Source organism: Harpegnathos saltator, unplaced genomic scaffold (genome assembly GCF_003227715.2).
Source record: "Harpegnathos saltator strain DR-91 unplaced genomic scaffold, Hsal_v8.6 scaffold546, whole genome shotgun sequence".
Classification (NCBI taxonomy): domain Eukaryota; kingdom Metazoa; phylum Arthropoda; class Insecta; order Hymenoptera; family Formicidae; genus Harpegnathos; species Harpegnathos saltator.
The window spans coordinates 99,708-120,546 of record NW_020230367.1 but is presented as its reverse complement, the minus strand read 5'-3'; the positions used below and the strand labels follow the sequence as shown (position 1 = coordinate 120,546).

The window sequence follows — 20,839 nt, the reverse complement described above, 5'->3', positions numbered from 1 at the left end:
CCCTGTCACTCGCTTGTAAATATGCAGTCGGTTTTCCGGGATCGGTGCCTCTGTCCGCAACGAATGCTCCAGCGCGGGCGCGATCAGTTTCCCGGAGCGGAGGATGAGACCGAAGAAGAACCGTAGTAGGTGCACGGCGTCACTCACCGCTGCGCATCGACTCCCCAGCGTCGGTGATAATGGCACAGTCCGGCGGCAGACATAGGCAACGGCGACTGGCCGCGCGGCCCGGAGCGTCTTCCTGACGGAGAGCGTGGGGCGGCGTTGTAACGGCACAAAATTTTTGAGTCGTTATGCTGACTGCCGCTGAACATCACGCGGCAGTCAGCAAGCGTTCACACGACCGCGGCCGAACGACAGACAGCCACGCTCGGGAACCTTCGGCTCCCAAACGACACTCGCGGCGTCGCCGACAAAATAATTGGCGCTGGCCGCATCTTCACGATTAATTCTGATCAAATTCGGAATTATCACCGATCAATATCCGGGGAAAACTGAAGCTAAAAATTCCTAGGTATATAATCCCGGCAGATTTTTTACGAGGGATAGTCTTCAGAGTTCCGTTTCAACAGATCGTTTTTCCCCAAAAAATGTCAGAGAATCTACAGAGAAGCTCCTGCAGATCACGTAAGTAATCTACCAGGCCGCCATCATCGGCGATTACGATTATGTTTCGCCTTTTGCGGTATAGAGATCGAACGGCGAGTTTGTCGTTGCTCCGGTGTGTTTTCCGGAACGATCTCCCGTCCTTGTACCGTCTTTGCGATATAGAGATCGAACGGCGAGTTTGTCGTTGCTCCGGTGTGTTTTCCGGAACGATCTCCCGTTCTTATGCTGTCTTTGCGATATAAATCGAACGGCGAGTTTGTCGTTGCTCCGGTATGTTTTCCGGAACGATCTCCCGTTCTTGTGCCGTCTTTTGCGATATAGAGATCGAACGGCGAGTTTGTCGTTGCTCCGGTGGGTTTTCCGGAACGATCTCCCATTCTTGTGCCGTCTTTTGCGATATAGAGATCGAACGGCGAATTTGTCGTTGCTCCGGTGTGTTTTCCGGAACGATCTCCCGTTCTTATGCCGTCTTTGCGATATAAATCGAACGGCGAGTTTGTCGTTGCTCCGGTATGTTTTCCGGAACGATCTCCCGTTCTTATGCCGTCTTTTGCAATATAGAGATCGAACGGCGAATTTGTCGTTACTCCGGTAGGTTTTCCGGAACGATCTCCCATTCTTGTGCCGTCTTTTGCGATATAGAGATCGAACGGCGAATTTGTCGTTGCTTCGGTATGTTTTCCGGAACGATCTCCCGTTTTTGTGCCGTCTTTTGCGATATAGAGATCGAACGGCGAATTTGTCGTTGCTTCGGTATGTTTTCCGGAACGATCTCCCGTTTTTGTGCCGTCTTTTGCAATATAGAGATCGAACGGCGAATTTGTCGTTACTCCGGTGTGTTTTCTGAAACGCTCTCGTAATTATGTTTTTTTTTTCGCTCTGCATCATATAGGATTCCGGAGAGGCAAGGACACGGCTACGTAGGACCTCGCCCCACCGACCGTGAACTCCGGTCACGCGGCCCGGCTATCGGCGCCTGCCGCGCCGCGATCCGAAACCCATCATATCCTGTAATAATACAAGAAAAACCCACGGCGTCCCGCTCTCCTGATAAAGGAGACAAAGATATTCATCTCGATTTACGCTTCGCCTGTGGGAGATTCGGCCGAATAAATAAAGAAACACGCGTTTTGTTCTCGCACCTCACTTCACCGATACGTTCTTATACTTAGACGCCGCGTGAGAGATAACGCGACGTGACGCGACGCGTTTTTATAAACGTTCTTGCGACCCGCCGTCGTGGCTCGTACCGAAGGCACGGCCTTTTAAAATCTAGCCGAATACACCGGCAACGCGCGTCTCGAATTCCCCGTTTCAGAGAACCGCTCGATTCTCCGTTACGATTAGCTATAGACTGCAGTTAACTTATGTCCGCATATTTATTTTGTGAACGCCTTGCACGGTCCGACGCCCGCAACATTACTTAATTGTCCAGCGAGTAAATTACTCTCTCGCGTTTGCGGGCACTCTTATACACAGCGACGATAGCGAAATAAAGCCGCGCGACAAAACAACACTCAAACATTGGGACACCGCGCAATAACACGCGGTCGCTACGTAAAGACGAGTAAGATTCATTTTCTATACACACACATTGACACTATTATTGACACACACACCTTCTCCTAAAATCTTTCCTGCGCTCGAATCGGAGCAAACGATCCGATGCACAGGGTCGGATCGACTAGAAAACCGAACCCGGAGGCACGACCGTTACAGCGTCAGTGGAAAGTGCCGACAGACAGTTCAGAATGTTGCGTTGCAGGGTAATTATGCGCGCCAGCGCGACCCTGATGGTCGCCAGTTCCGACGCTACGTCGGACTGCGGCGAGAAAGAACACGCGACCGAACACGTGGCGCATCGGCTGGGACGCTTGCACGCCGACCTCCGAGAAGTGGGCCCGTTCTCAAGCAGCTCGTCCGCTGCAGCGGCCAGTTCCTCCAGACCGTGAGACTTGAGGATCTTGAGGATCCGCTGGACAGCCACAGGCAACAAGTCAAGCCATTTGACTCGGATGACATCCTCGGAGACCCTGGCACCGGCAACTATGCGCATCTGATGCAGAAGCTGAGAAGGCCTGCGATCGCTGAGTTCGAGCTGCGTCAGCAGCCTGAGAAACTGGCGATCCGCTGAATCCGAGAAACGGGCCAATATGACCGACTTCAGGTGGTCGTACTTCCGGTCGGCTGGCGGCGAGCGTATGACGTCCGAGAGCTCCTGTAGAGAGTCGAGATCGAGAAGTGAGACAGCGAGGCTGTATTTCGTCTCGTCACTGCACACCCTCAAAGCCTAGAAGACGGCCTCCACCTGTAGAAACCACAACTCGGGGTTGCTCCTCCAAAAGGACGGAAGGCGGCCTTGAACCGAATCGACCGCGTCTGGAACACGCGAGGAACCGCGTGCGGTAGGGACGTCGCAGACATGGGGCGCATCCCCCCTTGGATGGGCAGCCGTGTGCGCCACCGCCTCGGCATTTTCATTGTGCTGCGAGGGCAGCGATCGCAGCATCGTTCGGCCGACCAAACGAAGTCTCAAAAAAAAAATTCGCGCACTCAAAGCACACGTTAGATGCGTCACTGACACGATCCCACTCACGCATGGAATCACGTCGGGGTCACCAGCTATCCTCTTGTGAGGGCGCGCGGTAATGTCTGGCATACGCGAAAGCGCGCACGGCCTCCGCTCACATTCCACATACAGGAGATTAAAGGGGACACCCGGACCCGTGACCCAGCTCGCCATGCACGTGGCGGACGAGCGACGACTTCTTGCACACTGCGTACGAGGACACGAGAAACTGAGTGACTATCGAGTAGGCGTAAAAAAAACTCTATTATTTTCCCGTGTCGAACCAAAACGGCACGTACGCAAAGACAGGAAAAGGTGACGCACTATCATGAGCCAAGTGGCTCACACGCAAAACAAGAAACTCGCTAGGACAAACACACGCTGACTAAGTAACGCCGATCACGCAATGGCACTGTAAATGCGCGAAAACAAGCGCACGTGATCGCACGAGATAAACGCACGGCACGCACGTGATCACGCGAAAACAAACGCACGGTGCACACGTGGACGGGCATTGCGCGGAAGACACGCGGGCGTGCGGGACGCGAAAGCTCACGGCGAGAATGCGCTCACGGAGGACCCGCGGCGATGGCCCCTCGCGTAGGCGAGCGCAGCGAGACGTACTTGCGAGAATGCACACGATGGAAGCACTTGCGGAAAAGCACGTTGCGGACACTTGCAATGACGTACGCGACGTAGTACACTCGCGGTAATGTTCGCGACGGGGCGAGACTCGCTGACGAACAACAAAGACGAGACTCACACAGGAAGCAGCGGCCTGCACGCGACGCGGGTCGGCGATGCAGACGAAAGCACGAAATGTATGTTGCAGTCGTTGGCGAATTGCTGCGGCAGCCCGCGCGGCGTGGGTGGGCACGAGCGCACGTGGTGCGCGTCTGAGCACCTGCTGCGCACAATCCGTGGATTAGAGCTGCTGCACGCGATGCGCGGATGAGAGCTGCTGCATGCGATGCGCGGATGAGAGCTGCTGCACGCGATGCGCGATGAGAGCTGCTGCACGCGATGCGCGGTGAAGAGCTATTGCGATGAGCACGACTGTTCACGGCGGCGAACGAAATCGGACTCTCTGGTTGAGAACGACTGTGCACGACGACAGTCGGAACCAGATTCGCTTCGCGAATGCAGGATGATTCGCGGGCACGTGACCGGGAGCTCAGAAGAATGCCCTTGGCTGAAGCATCTGCTTGCGGTGGTTAGGTTGCTGAGCGGCGACGAACTCGCAGGCGTCGCCGTAGATGGCGGGAGAGGGTCGACCACCACATATTTATATAACTTAGTTTGTGTATCTTATATACAGGGTTGAGAAGTAACTCGTTACTTGTATCGAAGTTACAGTTATTTTTTTATGGTAACTATAACTTAACTTCATTCCGTTTTTTATCTATAACTATAACTTCTTAGTTACATTTGTTTGATAACTAGTAACTAATTTAATAGTTACTTTGATAGTTACTTTATATATTTCAAATTTAAATTTTTAGCAGACCAACACAACACGACGTGCGATGCTTGATATCCAATAAACATACAGTTATTCTAGTTGCATTTAAAAAATTGTATAAAATAGCCGAGTACATCGCTTCTGAGACTTTTTTTATTAACCAGAGCGCTCATGCAAATCGCATCTGGTGTACGGTCGCGGACATAATAATAAGGGCCTATTTTTTTGCAACTTTCGAAACGCATCCCGACTTGATCAGAATAAGAGTCATTGCTCCGCCTGCGGAGCACGCCTGCGCAGTGACTTACAATGAAAGGCGAGAAATGAAATATACGCGGTGGGACATATTATAATAATATAAATTCAGATGAAATGAATACTCCAGCATTAAATGGAAATGAGGGAACATAGAACAGACAAGAATCATCCGATGTAAGTCATATACTCTGAGGGACATCCGAAAAAGGTAGAGATAAATAAACATGTTTATGTTTTTAAAACAATACGAACTTAATTAAGAGAATTAATACATATAAATGTATTATGTATTATGTATTACTAAGTGTACAACTTTGCTTCCGCCGTTTTCCTATAGATGGCTTTAGCGGCAAGTAGTGGTCGAAATAAATAGATCATAGACATCATGCAATAAACTTGGGCATCTGTCAACATAACCCCATAGAGACATTAGTCGATTTGTGTCTGCATTATCAAGTTATTCTCGATTGAAAATGTCAGTTTCCAAATTCTTGTCATTTGCGGGAGGTTTTAATTTTCTGCTTCAATATGAAGAAATCTGCGGCTCATCGAATGCTCTCAAATACTTATGGTGAGGCCGCTATTAGTAAAAGAACGTGTCGTGAGTGGTTTCAACGCTTCAAAAGCGGTGATTTTCACGTCGAAGACCGGCATAGCGGTGGAAGAGAGAAGGTTTTCGAAGATGCAAAATTGGAGGCGTTACTTAATGAAGACTCGTGTCAAAGTCAAGAAGAATTGGCACGATCATTGGGAGTGACTTAACAAGCAATTTCAAAACGCGTCAAAGACATGGGAATGATTCAGAAGCAAGGAAATTGGGTGCCGTACGAGTTGAAACTGAAAGATGTTGAACGGCGTTTGTTTGCTTGTGAACAATTGCTTGAAAGGCAAAGACGGGAAGGGATTTCTGAATTGCATTGTGACTGGGGACAAAAAATGGGTTCATTACGATAACCCCAAGCGCCGAAAATCATAGGCATATCCCAGCCATGCTTCCACGTCGACGGCCAAACCGAATATTCACGTCTCCAAGGTCATGCTCTGTATTTGGTGGGACCAGCCCGGCGTAGTGTATTATGAGCTGTTAAAACCGACTGAAATAATCAAAGGCGATCGTTATCGAACGCAATTAATGCGTTTGAGCCGAGCATTGAAAGACAATCGGCCGCAATACAATGAGAGACACGATAAAGTGATTTTGCAGCATGGCAATACTCGACCCCATGTTGCGAAAGTGGTCAAGACATACTTGGAAACATTGAAATGGGAAGTCCTATCCCACCCACCGTATTCTCCAGACGTTGCTCCCTCTGACTATCACTTGCTTCGATCAATGGCACACGGCCTGGTTGACCAGCACTTCTCGTCTTATGAAGAAGTAAGAAATTGGATCGATTCGTGGATCGCTTCAAAAGATGACCAGTTTTTTCAACGCGGGATTTGTACGCTGCCTGACAAATGGGAGAAAGTAGTGGCCAGCGATGAACAATACTTTGAACCAGAAATGTATAACCAGTTTTTAACAACGAAGCTTCGAATTTCGGAAGAAAAACGGCGGAAGCAAAGTTGTATACCTAATATGTACTATTATTATGTATTATGTATTATGTATTTATATGTATTAATATATTAGGTTGGGGAAAAATAAATCCATTATTTTCTCGTTTATTTCAAAGCTTTATTTAATATAGTTAGGATTGTTCGATTTTGGTCAAATAAGCACCGTTTTGTTCTACAATTTGTCGCCATTTTAAAAGTAATTTCATAATCCCTCTTTCATAGAAGCCCTGGTCCTTATTTGCAAAAAACTCGACTAAGCTATTTTCACAGTCTTCTCTTGAGGTCAATTTCTTACCATCAAGGAAGTTTTGCCATGACAAAAACATATGGTAATTGCTTGGTGCCAGGTCCGGACTATAAGGTGGATGCATCAAAACTTCCCAACCAAGTTCCCGGAGTTTCTGACGAGTCACTATAGACGTATGTGGCCTGGCATTGTCCTGATGAAAAACAATTCCTCTCCTATTGATCAATTCTGGCCGCTTCTGGTCGATCGCTAGCTTCAAACGATCCAATTGTTGACAATAGAGGTCCGAATTTAGTGTTTGGCCATATGAAAGCAGCTCATGATAGATGATTCCTTTATAGTCCCACCAAACACTTAGCAAAACCTTCCTGGCCGTTAATCCTGGTTTGGCCACCGTTTGAGCCGTTTCGCTGCGTTTTGACCACGATCGTTTTCGCACAATATTGTCATATGTAATCCATTTCTCATTACCAGTCACCATCCGTTTCAGAAATGACTCGATTTCGTTCCGTTTGGTCAAGGCTTCGCAGATTGAAATTCGGTCCATCATGTTTTTTGCGTCAATTCGTGTGGCACCCAAACATCGAGCTTTTTTGATTCCAGCTTTATGCAAATGGTTTAAAACTATTTTGTGGTCAATCTTCAACTCCTGGGCGATACTACGACTGCTAACATGCCGGTCTACTTCGATCATTTCCATAATTTTATTGACACTTTCGACAACGGGCCTACCTGTGCGAGATGCATCTTTAACATCAAAATTACCGGAACGGAATCGACGAAATCAAAATTGCGTGTGATTGTCTGTGACAGTATCGGGACCATAAACACCATTCACCATTTCAGCCGCCTGGCTTGCATTTTCGCCTTTATCGAAGCAAAATTGTAAAATATATCGAATTTTCTCCTTGTTGACGTACATCTTTTACGTGCTATAACTCACAACTTAATCGACAAATCACAAAACCGTTAAAGAATCTTTTTAGTACGGAATGTCACTTTTCCAACGAGTATAAATATTAACCTATGCGATTAATACATCACGTGATATATACCACTAAAGCCATCTGGCGGAAAAATAATGGATTTCTTTTTCCACAACCTAATATATAAATGTATAACAGAATCGTAACTATCGTAATGCAGCTTAATTCTCTTAATTAAGTTCGTATTGTTTTAAAAATATAAACATGTTTATTTATCTTTACCTTTTTCGAATGTCCCCCGGAGTAAAAGACTTACACCAGATGATTCTTGTCTGTTCTATGTTCCCTCATTTCCATTTAATGCTGGAGTATTCATTTCATCTGAGGCTGCATTATTATAATATGTCATATGAAATATTATAATATCTCACCGCGTATATTTCATTTCTCGCCTTTCGTTGTGAGTCACTGCGTAGGCGTGTTCCGCAGGCGGAGCAGTGACTCTCATTCCTCTTGAGTCGGGATGCGTTCCGAAAGTTGCAAAAAAACGGGTACTTATTACTATGTCCGCGATCGTACGGTAATGTACATGGTGCCCAGAGTTTTCAACCGTCGTCGATTGACGCGATCGTTCGCCATCATTAATGCTATGTGTATTTTGTGTTGCTCCAGCCTAATTTGTTTGAATGCTTTCTGTTATTCGCAGCATACTTACGATTGATCCTCCGCCGCACAGTGGGATGACCAATGTAAATCATGGGATATAGCGAGTAAAAATGAATGTTTGATTTTTAATATATACAGGGTGTCTCACGGGATGGTATTGAAACTACACGATTGGTTCTCCCCTCCATGACTTCAGAACTGCCATTACAGTTAACGGTCGTCCATCTGAGGGTCCGCAGTTTTATTTTGGCTGTGGTAGAAGCAAGTACATGCGCGTCAAAATGAATAATCTGACGACGGAAGAAAAGGTCTATCTTATCGCGTGCTTCTTTTCCAGAGGAAAAGTATATAGCAGTGCTTATAGGGGGTTTCGTACTAAGTACGGAATACATGAAGTTAAGAGCGAAACCATACTGAAAAGGTTAAAATTCATTACTTATTAAAATTTATGCGTTAGGTTACTCCATTTTCGACAATAAATCTGCATTAAAATAATGTTTTGTGTTATTTTTAATAAAATTATCGATAATTTAATGCAGTATGGAACTATCCAAGACCGTAGACACGATCTGCCAAGTCCTTCCGTGCCTGTTGCTGTAGAAGAAAAAGTCGTCAGTAACATTAAAGACGACTTATTAGAAAAAGTTTTTATGAGTTTTCGTAAAAGAATTGAGTTTTGTACAAATTCGTTTGGTGTGCACTTCGAAAATATTTATCATTAGCTTATTCAATTATTAGCATATTTTTCATTAATAAAATAAATTTATGCACAAACATTTAATTAAATTTTATTTATACCCATTACAAACTGCAAACTCTCCTCTCTTCAACGCAATTTTTGTTTTTACAATAACTGCATCCATTTGAAAATGACAGCTGATTAGTTTCAACACCTTTTCATAGGACAATCTGTATATGTAATGTTATATAAAGACACGTAATATATAGATATTGAAGTATATAACATAATATATGAAAATATAATATATAAGAATTATAATGCGAGAATTCTACTTTATAAAACATAGAAAAGGTTATTTGTATAATGAATTTATCTTCCTATTCTTCCGTAATACAGGGTGTTACAAAAGTCCCGGAAGAGCAGAATAACTCGAAAAATATGAGTCCCAGAAAAATGCAAAATATTGGATTTTTATGATTTCTTCCTGGCTATCTAACGGTGATCTTGGATTTGACCTTGACAATAACCTTGAGGTTATTTCAAGGTTATTTCAAGGTCAGGTCAATTTTTTAAAATGGGACTCCATACTTTTGACTCCAGAAATGAAAAGAAAATTTTACGTTCGGATATGACCTTGAACACTGCCAAATTTGACCTCTGAAAGTCACCTAAATGTCTAAGCTTGTTTTAGGCTGGAAACGCGAATATCTTCAGAAATGCACCTGCTAGGGAGCAATGTTACGCATAAGAATAAGAATGTAGAGATCAACGAGGGACATTCAGCCGTGACCTTGCCCTTATTCTCAAGGTCATGAGTTAACACTAGTCCTCTGCTTGGGTCTATATGACCCGAAACGCGCAGATAAAACGCAATTAAAGGCGTTGTATTCACTTATGTGATTCAATATTTTAGGTATGTGTACGAATTTTGACCTTATTCATATACGTGAAAAAAGAAAATAAAATCTCACATATGTGCCAAACGCCAGCACGTACACCGTTGTCTCTGTTTTGGGTCATATTGACCCACCCATACATTTTTCATACATTTTGCTTTCGCGCGCGTAAATTCAACATTTCATACGTGAATATGCCATAACATTCATTTCAACACCGAAGTGAACATAACATTAGCTGCTTTGACATATTGACATATTGACACATCTATAAATATCTTATTGTTATTTTCGAGTTTCGTTTCAATTTGTATATGGGTCGACTGTAGTTCGTACAATTGTACCTAAGGAATGACGTACTTTATGACCTTAGAAAAAACGTAAATAAGGTATACTAGTTGGACATTGCAAGTCACTAGTTGTACTCAACGAAGAGTCCCGCGATTGCGAGCGGCATCGATCTCGTGTAGTAGTACATCAAGTGATCTAGAGTGCATCGAACTGCAATTTCTTTCCTCATCCTACAATTTGTAACGTACAAAATGACTCGACGAGTAAGTAAATGTGCTGGTTTTATTTTGTATAAATGTGAATGTTTGTTACTTGTTATTTATTTACTTGTATTCTATTCTGTGTTGAAGTCGACGCGATTGGCGAGCATGGATGTTCACATGATGTATGTCGATCCAAATGATAATTCGGAAGATGACGAAGTTATCGACCAAGTGAGCGATGGCGAAGTCGATCATGAGTCAATTGACGAAAGAGACGACTACAGTATAGAATCCGGCGAGACTGCTGATGAAGAAGAAGATTCGCCAGCCAACAACACATTTGCATCGCGAGACGGTACATTGCAGTGGAGTGCAAATCCGCCGGCCACTCGATCGAAACATCGTGTCGAAACAATTTTGCGATTGAAGCCTGGTGCAACAACATATGCCAGCAGTCGTGTAACTGACGATCCGGTTATAGCGTTTCGATTGTTTATGACTGCTAACATTATGCGAATCATTGTTGATTATACAAACAAAGAAGGGAGAAAAGTATACAAAGACGAATGGATCGATATCGACGACATTACGCTCGATGCTTACTTTGGTATTTTGATATTGGCTGGAGTCTACAATGCATATTGCCAGAGCACCGACGAACTGTTTGCATCGACCAATCGAGCGGAATATCGTGCTATTTTCAGCAAGCAAAAGTTTCAAAACATAACAAGAGTTTTGCGATTCGATACTCGTGACGATCGTAATCATCGCGACAAACTTTCGCCGATTCGCGAGGTTTACACACTCTGGAATTCTGCTTTGCATCGAAATTATAATCCGCATCAAAACGTTACAATTGACGAACAGCTTATCAAATTCAAAGGCCACTGCCCATTTCGTCAATATATTCCCAACAAACCGGAAAAATATGGAATAAAAATGTTTGTATTATGCGACAGCGAAATAAAATATTGCTGCAACACTGATATTTATACTGGGCGAGCACCGAATGAGCAACGAGAAGTGAATCAAGGAAAACGAGTGGTTTTGCAGCTAATTTCATGTTTATCGAGTGGCCACAATATAACTTGTGACAATTTTTTCACGAGCTATGAGTTGGCAGTGGATCTTTTGAGAAATCATAAAATGACGATGGTCGACACCGTTCGCAAAAATAAAATATTCTTGCCATACCATATTGTCAATGTCAAGCATCGTATGGTGGAGACGTCTCTGTTTGCGTTCGCTGAAAATCCAGATGTGACCATCACATCGTATGTGCCGAAGAAAAATCGTTGCGTTGTTCTTATGAGCACCAAGCACCATGACACAACTTGTATTGCAGAGAAGAAAAACAAGCTCGAAATTATTCAATTTTACAACGATACAAAGGCTGGTGTTGATCTTTTAGATCAAATGATCGGCTCTTACACGTGCAAACGTAAAACCAACCGTTGGCCGATGGCAGTCTTGAGCGCTATTATCGTTTTATACAAAGAATGCAACGCAAATTGGGTACATGCCGGTAAGAAATACAAGCGTCGTGAGTTCCTGAAAGATTTGGGTATGAAATTGGTGGAACCAGAGATCATGCGTCGGAAGAAAATGCCAAGGTGTGAAAATCCTGCCAATTTGATAAAAGATATATGTAAATGGACGCTGGGTGAGCCGTCCATATCCGCTTCAGACAACATTTCGGCTCCAAAACGTAAAAGATGCTATATGTGCAAAAATGACAACAAACATGCAGAGAGTTGCACAATCTGCAAGAAAACGATTTAAAAAATTCATTCCGATTTGTTCTGCAAAAATTGTTTGGAGTGAACTCACTCACAGAAACTCTATTTTTCAGCGATCTTATATTCTCATATAATTTTTGTTTCATGCAAAATGTTTATAAATAAATAACAAACAACAAACAAATATGTTTTTTGCGTTTAATTATCTCGTTCTACTTGTGTACATCGATAACTCTTGAAATTCAGGTAAAAAGTCGCTTTTGAATGAAAATTTGTATGCGGGTCATATAGACCCAAACAGAGACAACGGTCACGATCGTAAACATAGGACTAGTGTTAAGATTATTATTAAGGTTAAACCGGACTTTTTAGGACAGAAAATCCATACTTTTGACCTAAAAGTATCAAGATTGAAAAATTTTACGTTCGGATATGACGTTTTGAACCTTGGCCTTGTTCTTAAGGTTATGTGTCAGTCATATCAAGGTCAATTAATTTTTTTAGGATGGAAACACATACTTTTACCCCTCCCCCATAATGTGAAGAATGAGATTTTACGTTACGTACGAGGTTACACTCCGATTGTTGGTAATTCCTCAATATCGGCCGCTATCTTGAATCGGCCATCTTGAATTTGCAAAATCCGACGTCGGATTCGGTTTTAGCGAGCTCAAAAATCCCAGAATCGGTATCCGAAAAATTTATTCGCCATCGATGAAGTGTATGTTTCAAGGTTTTTATTTGTCTCGATTCTATCAGTGTCAAACAGATAATAGATTGTTTTTGAGTTTTCATCGATTTAACAAGTTTTGATATCATTCTAGTCTGTTTTGAATTATTATCATATTATTATTAACGATCAATAGTACATTACTTATTATTTTTATTTAAAGGTAAAGAAACCGAATTTTTTATACCAATTTTTTGCAAATTTTTTGTTTTCAATTCCAAATGGCTTCTCTTACAGAGAGAGCATGAGAGAGTTTCGCTATTGATGATGAGAGGATGGGGGGATAGACAAAGGTCATACAGTGAAGTGAGATTGCTGTTCAATGAAAACTTTCGTAATGAAGGCGAAGGTATTTCAATATCGACTGTATCTCGCACCATCAGACGACTTGTAAAAACTGGGAGTAATAAAAACCGTCAAAATTCTGGGAGGCCAAGGTCCCAAACGACAGAAGAACGACAATTTGAAGTAGCCCAATCATTTGTTGAAAATCCCAGATTGTCAATTAGAAGAGCATCTCAACAGCTTCAAATGAGTGTATTGTCAATTTCCAAAAATCTAAAGACCATTAAGTTCCACCCCTACAAATTCATCTCCACCATGAGTTGAATGAGGACGATTTTGACCGCAGGGTGCAATTTTCAGAAGTTATGATGCAAAGAATTGATCAGCAAGCGAACTTTTTGCATAATATCGTTTTTTTCAGACGAAGCGTCTTTTGAAATTACTGGTAAGGTAAACCGTCATAATTTTAAATATTGAGACAACGAAAATCCTCATTGGATGCTTGAAGCACATACGCAGTGACCTCAAAAATTGAATGTTTGGGCAGGTCTTTATGATAATCAAGTGGTTGGGCCTTTTTTATAAATGGGAATTTGAACTCAGAAACCTATCTGCAGCTTCTAACAGACCAAATTGTTCCATCAATACAGAAGAGCGTTGGTGATAATTTCGATAATGTTTGGTTCCAGCAAGATGGGGCACCGCCACATTATGGACGCATTGTTCGGAACTATTTAAACGATACTTTCCCTAATCGATGGATAGGTAGAAAAGGAACAATAGAATGGCCACCGAGATCGCCCGACATTGCACCACTTGATTTCTTTCTTTGAGGCTACATAAAAAATAAAGTTTATTTCACTAAACCTCGTAAACTGGATGAGCTTTAACAACGGATCATAGACGAATGTGCTGCAATACCTCCAGAAATGATAAGGAGTGCGACTGACAATTTGTACGTCCGCTTAGCACACTGTCAAATGGTCAATGGGGAACATTTTGAACATCTCTTGTAATCTCAGGCCGAGTTACAAGATGCTTTGCCTTCGGTGGCCGGGACTAACTGAACCTTGCCTTCAATGGTCGAGTTTGAGACAGCTTGCCCTCAGTGGTCGGGTTTGAGATACCTTGCCTTCAGTGGCCGGGTTTGAGACACCTTGCCTTCAATGGTCGGGTTTGAGACACCTTGCCTTCAGTGGTCGGGTTTGAGACACATTGCCTTCAGTGATCGGGTTTGAGACACCTTGCCTTAAGTGGCCGGGTTTGAGACACCTTGCCTTCAGTGGTCAGGTTTGAAACACCTTGCCTTCAGTGGTCGGGTACCGAGACGCTTTACTTTCAGTAGACTTCACAATCAGTGAAGTAACGTAAAACGCATAATTTTGAGAACAAGGTCAAGGTCATATCCGTGAAAACGTCATATCCGAACGTAAAATTTTTCAATCTTGACACTTTTAGGTCAAAAGTATGGATTTTCAGTCCTAGAAAAGTCCGGTTTGACTTTAATAGTAATCTTAACTCATGACCTTGAGAATAAGGGCAAGGTCACGGCTGACTGTCCCTCGTTGACCTCTACATTCTTATTCTTATGTGTAACATTGCTCCCTAGCAGGTGCATTTCCGAAGATATTCGCGTTTTCAGCCTAAAACAAGCTTAGACCTTTATGTGACCTTCAGAGGTCAAATTTGGCAGTGTTCAAGGTCATATCCGAACGTAAAATTTTCCGCCCTTTTCATTTCTGGAGTCAAAAGTATGGGGTCCCATTAAAAAAATTGACCTGACCTTGAAATGACTTTCAAGGTCATTATCAAGGTCAAATCTAAAGTCATTATCAGATAGCCAGGAAAAAATCATAAGAACCCAATACTTCGCATTTTTTCTAGGACTCATATTTTTCGAGTTATTCTGCTCTTCCCGGACTTTTATAACACCCTGTATATACGAGGGTAGTCCCAGACGTCGAGGAGGGAATACAGGCGTAGTTCCCCTGTGTCCCCCCACCACGGTCCGAGCGGTAGGCACTCGGTAGGGGTTTTACTCGGTAGAAGTCCGACATAACCCCAGCCCTCCCCAACCGGCGGAGGTATCCATGAGGATTTCCTCTGCGTGACCAAAAAAAAAAGTTCCAGAAGTACCTGATCTAACAAAGAAAACAAAAAATTTGGGAAAAATATCTTTATTTCTCTACATAGTCTCCTTTTAGCTCAATACACTTTTCCCAGCAATGTTCAATAGCTTCGATACCCTGTTTATAGTGAGAATCGTCGAGTTCCTCAAAATAGCCATCAAGCTACCTTGGTCTATTGTCTTGGCTGTTCCTTCGTCTCAGGTGTGAAATGATGGACCCATGTTTCATCCATGGTTATGAACCGACGCAAAAACTCGGCTTTATTGCTGCGAAACTTGGCCAAACACTCGATTGAAATATCCTCACGACGCAGTTTTTGTTCCAATCGCGGCACCCATCTTGCGCACAGCTTCCTTATGTCCAAATTTGCAGTCAATATGCGATGTACAGCACTTCTTGAAATGCATACCATGTCTGCTAAGTCACGCACTTTCAGTCGACGGTCATTCAACACCATTTTGTGGATTTTCTTCACCATTTCTGACGTGGTCACCTCATTTGGTCGACTATTGCGATGTTCGTCTTGGCAGCTCGTACGGCCTCGTTTAAACTCTGCCACCCAATATTTTACTGTTGTAAACGAATGAGCAAACTCCCCCAGAGTAGAATCTAGCTCCGCTTTGATATTGGTTGGATTGAGACCTTTCAAGTGAAAGTATTGTATTACATAACAATGACCATTTTCTTCCATGTTTATAAATTTACTGAGAGCGTTCACTATTGATGGCTGCCAAACAAATACCAAACAACGTAGCGTTTGACGTAGCGTCGTCAAACTTCAAATTTAAGCTTTTAAGGTTGATACTTTCTACCGTAGTTATCCTTTTCAAACAACAACCGCCATCTATACGTCAGGTCAGATACTTCTGGGACTACCCTCATACATACACATAAACATACATACAGATGTATTAATTAAAAAATGCATGCAATGAATACTAATTATATATCAGGTGTAGTAAAAAGAAATTCATTATTTTTCCAATAGATGGCTTTAGTTATCTGTATCTCGCGTTGTATAAGTCCGATCGGGTTCCACTAGATGGCGTTAGAAAGATGAGATTTCGTACTAAAAAAAATTTTCTGACAGTTTTGTGATTAGTTGACTCAGTTTTGTTTGAGCGCGCGTCAAAGATGGCGCTTGCAAAGAGAAAATACGCTATATTTTACAGTTTTTCTTCGATAAAGGCGAAAACGCAAGCCAGGCGGCTGAAAATGTGAATAGTGTTTACGGTCCTGATACTGTAACAGCCAATCACGCGCAATTTTGGTTTCGTCGATTCCGTTCCGGTAATTTCGATGTCAAAGATGCACCACGCACTGGAAGGCCAATTGTCGAAAATATCGATAAAATCATGGACATTGTTGAGTCCGACCGTCATGTAAGCACTGTTTCGATTGCCCAAGAGCTAAAGATTTCACAAAAAACCGTTTGGAACCATTTGAATAAGGCTGGATACAAAAAGAAGCTCGATGTATGGGTGCCACACGAGTTAACGAAAAAAAACCTCATGGACCGAATTTCCATCTGCGAATCGCTGCTGAATCGCAACAAAATCGACCCATTTCTGAAGCGGTTGGTCACTGGTGATGAAAAGTGGATCACTTACGACAACGTCAAGCGAAAACGGTCATGGTCGAATCGCGGTGAGTCGGCGGAAACGGTGGCCGAGCCAGGATTGACGGCCAGGAAGGTTTTGCTGTGTGTTTGGTGAGATTGGCAGGGAATTATCTACTATGAGCTGCTCCCCTACGGCAAAACTCTTAACTCGGAACTGTACTGTCAACAATTGGACCGTCTGAAGGAAGCAATCGCCCAGAAGCGACCAGCTTTGGCCAATAAGAGAGGAATTGTGTTCCATCAGGACAACGCCAGGCCATACACATCGATAGTGACTCGCCAGAAACTCCGGGAGCTTGGTTGGGAGGTTCTTATGCATCCACCTTATAGTCCGGACCTGGCACCAAGTGATTACCATCTGTTCCTGTCCATGGCGAACAATTTTGCTGGTGAAAAATTCGCTTCAAGAGAGGCTTGTGAAAATCGACTGTCTCAATTTTTTGCCAATAAGGACGAAGGCTTCTATGAGAGAGGCATAATGAAATTACCTTCAAAATGGCAACAAGTTATCGGGCAAAACGGCGCATATTTGACCTAAATCGGATCATTCTAACTATGGTAATTAAAGCCTTCAATTTCATGCAAAAATAATGGATTTCTTTTTACTACACCTGATATAATATATACCTCTTTTTGAATTGTGTGTCCATTCTCCTTCGTGAAACATAGAAAAGGCTGTTTGCATAATGAATTTATCTTCCTATTCTTCTGTAATATATATATTTTTATTCGTAAGAGTAAAAAAACATAAATTAAAATAAATAACAAGACATAACTAGTCGCGAACACGCAATCTGACAAGTACTAGCACCGCACCCAGTCTGCTGCACTATACCGTCATTTGGAAATAACTCTGCAAATGTTAGAATAACGGAGCATACTTAAAATCGCGAAATTTCAATTTGTAATTTCTCCCAAATGCTTGAGTGTTGCATCGTCTCCGATTAACAGTAGCTTTTGCTGGACCTATACTACATTTCTGCCAAAGCTCGTCAAAATTAGTGACCCTTAAGTTTGACAACAGCCCTTGTCAGATTACAGCCCAGAAAGAATTATCCTCGCTCGCGTCGCTGAGCGAGAACGAGAGCGAGAAAGGGGGAAAGATATTCTCGCTCGCGTCGTTGAGCGAACACGAGAGCGAGGAGGGAATGATATATCTCTGTCGCTCGGTGCGCCGACGATTGCCGAGCGCGTGGTCCACACGGATAGACTGATCCGGTTATGTGTGCGTGCGTGGTGGGGAAAATCAAAAAAGAGTCGTGGACATTAGCATCGTAGTTTATGTGCACGGTTGTGCAGATTGCGCCTCATACTGGGCTCGGCTAAAAGCAGCCCGTGACCCCTCTCCTTCTTCTCTCTACTATTATTCTCACGTTCGTGTGCGCACATACCCCTATAGATGCGCCGCCTAGCGTCTGACTCACGAGACTAGAAGCTCAGTTCTTTCCATAGACTTCTATATAACAACTAGACTGCTAACTCCTATCTGTGATGTACCCAATTTCTATGTACAAAATTTGTAAATAGGTTAGTGCACACGCGCCAAATAAGCTCACATAGAATACGGCTTTCTGCTAGTGTCATAAATAAAACTAATATAAATTTATAAAAGTGAAGTAATGTAAAATAAATAAAATGAATAATTGATGTAAAATAATGAAAATTACAATAAATGCAACAGTATTAAGAAAATAGTTGTTTTTAAATATAGTTGTAAATCAATAAATATGACATGTATATTAGGTTATGGAATACTTTATGAACAAAAATAAGATTGATATTCATAAATTTATGATAATCTTTGACAAGTTGACGAAGGAAATTAAATTTAAGAAAATAATGGGCAAAATAGAAAAAGTACATTTATTTGTGTTTTCAACACTAAACTTCTAGGCATATGTGTACATACCTTCTGCAGGGTCAGATACAATATGTACATCCATGTTAAAATTTGCATCTTTCCCAACAGTTCTTTCTGCTGAAAGAAATAGTTTCTTAGTTTCATTTTAAAATTTGTAATAATTATTAATATGCTTTATATGTTTAATGAACATATACCTTCTGTAAGATCAGATACAATATTTTCATCCAAATGGTACAAATGGTAGAACCTCCAGCTGTTGCGACAGTTACTGTCAATTAGAGTATTTTGTTAACATTGCTATTATAAGGAATATATTATTAGGTGCGCAACTAAGTTCCCGCTGTTTTTCAAGAGATGGCTCTAGTAGTAAGTGCTGGTCGATTGTGACATAACCAAAACGTCATGAACCAAGCTTAGACATATGGTAAACAAACCGCTTTGACACATTAGTGATTTTGTTTTTGCGTCATATACTTTTGGTTGTGTGAAAATGTCTTATTTTGTGCCAAATAATCGTCATTTGCGGGAAGTGTTGCTTTTCTTCTTTCATTCGAAGAAAACGGCGACTGAAGCGCATCGAGCTCTCCAAAAAGTTTACGAAGATGCTGCTCTAAGTGAAACAACGTGCCGTGATTGGTTCCGTCGCTTCAAAGACGGTGATTTCGATGTTGACGACCGTTCGCGTGAAGGAAGGCCAAAAACCTTCGAAGACGCTGAATTGGAGGCATTGCTCGATGAGGATCCGTGCCAAACGCAAAAAGAGCTTGCTTCAGCATTAGGAGTTACACGCCAAGCCATTTCCAAGCGATTGCATGCGTTGGGAATGATTAAAAAACAAGGAACTTGGGTTCCTTATGATTTGAAGCTAAGAGACGTTGAGCGTCGTTTTTTCGCCTATGAACAACTGCTCCAGCGGCAAAAAAGGAAGGGTTTTCTTCATCGCATCGTTACGGGTGATGAAAAATGGATTCATTACAGCAATCCAAAGAGAACAAAATCATGGGGACTGCCCGGTCATGCTTCTACGTCGTCGGTTCGGCCGAATATTCACGCTGCGAAGGTTTTACTGTGTATTTGGTGGGACCAGGGCGGTGTTATTTATTATGAGCTGTTGAAACCGAACGAAACCATCACTGGGGAACGGTATCGAACTCAATTGATGCGATGTGGCCGCTTTCCACTGCGCGAAAAGCGGCCACAATACGAGCAGAGGCACGAAAAAGTGATTCTACAGCATGACAACGCTCGGTCTCACGTTGCCAAACCCGTTAAAACCTACTTAGAAACGCTCAAATGGGAAGTCCTACCCCACCCACCATATTCCCCAGATATTGCGCCGTCCGATTATTACTTGTTCCGTTCGATGGCACATGGTCTGGCTAATCAGCAGTTTCGCTCATATGAAGACATCTCAAAATTGCTTGATTCGTGGATAGCCTCAAAAGACGAACACTTCTACCGTGACGGTATTCGAGCTCTGCCAGAAAGATGGGAAAAAGTTGTCGCTAACGATGGGCAATATTTTGAATGATTCATTTGTAACCATTTTTTCATAATAAAGTTGCATTTTCATAAAAAAAACAGCGAGAACTTAGTTGCGCACCTAATAGTAATTAAAAACATACCTTCTCTGCAACTAGTAAGAGCAAGTACAATATTTTCATCCATGCTACAAATGGTAGAATCTGTAGCTGTTGCGACAGTTACTGTCAATTAAAGTATTTTGTTAATGTTGCTTTTATAAGGAATATAATTAATTAAACACATACCTTCTCTGTAATCAGTAAGATCAAGTACGAGGTATATCCAGAAAGTAAGAATACAATTGTTTAAAATCGAAAAATGAATATATTTTATTGAAATTTACATGGTATGTGCCAAAATATGTTATTATTTCTCCATATAATCGCCATTGAGGTCAATGCACTTTTGAAGCCTGGACACCAGCTTTTGTATACCCTCGTCGTATACCGTTCGCTCCACCTCCTGAAGCCACCTTATCACAATCTGCATGACCTCATCGTTCGAAAAGCGCTGTCCACCCAAGAACTCTTTCAATTTATTGAAAAGATGGTAATCCGAGGGTGCCATGTCAGGGGAGT

General features: G+C 42.5%; 1 protein-coding gene across 1 annotated transcript; it reads left to right on the top strand.

Moving 5' to 3' along the window:
* Positions 1 to 10,534: 10,534 nt before the first annotated feature.
* LOC105190337 (piggyBac transposable element-derived protein 4) lies at positions 10,535 to 12,151 on the top strand. The gene has a single exon (XM_025303447.1). The coding sequence runs from the start codon at positions 10,535 to 10,537 to the stop codon at positions 12,149 to 12,151; it is 1,617 nt and encodes a 538-aa protein (XP_025159232.1).
* Positions 12,152 to 20,839: the final 8,688 nt, after the last annotated feature.

Coding starts and splice junctions, on each gene's coding strand:
- LOC105190337 (XM_025303447.1), top strand. CDS start 10,535: ATGGATGTTCACATGATGTATGTCGATCCAAATGATAATTCGGAAGAT.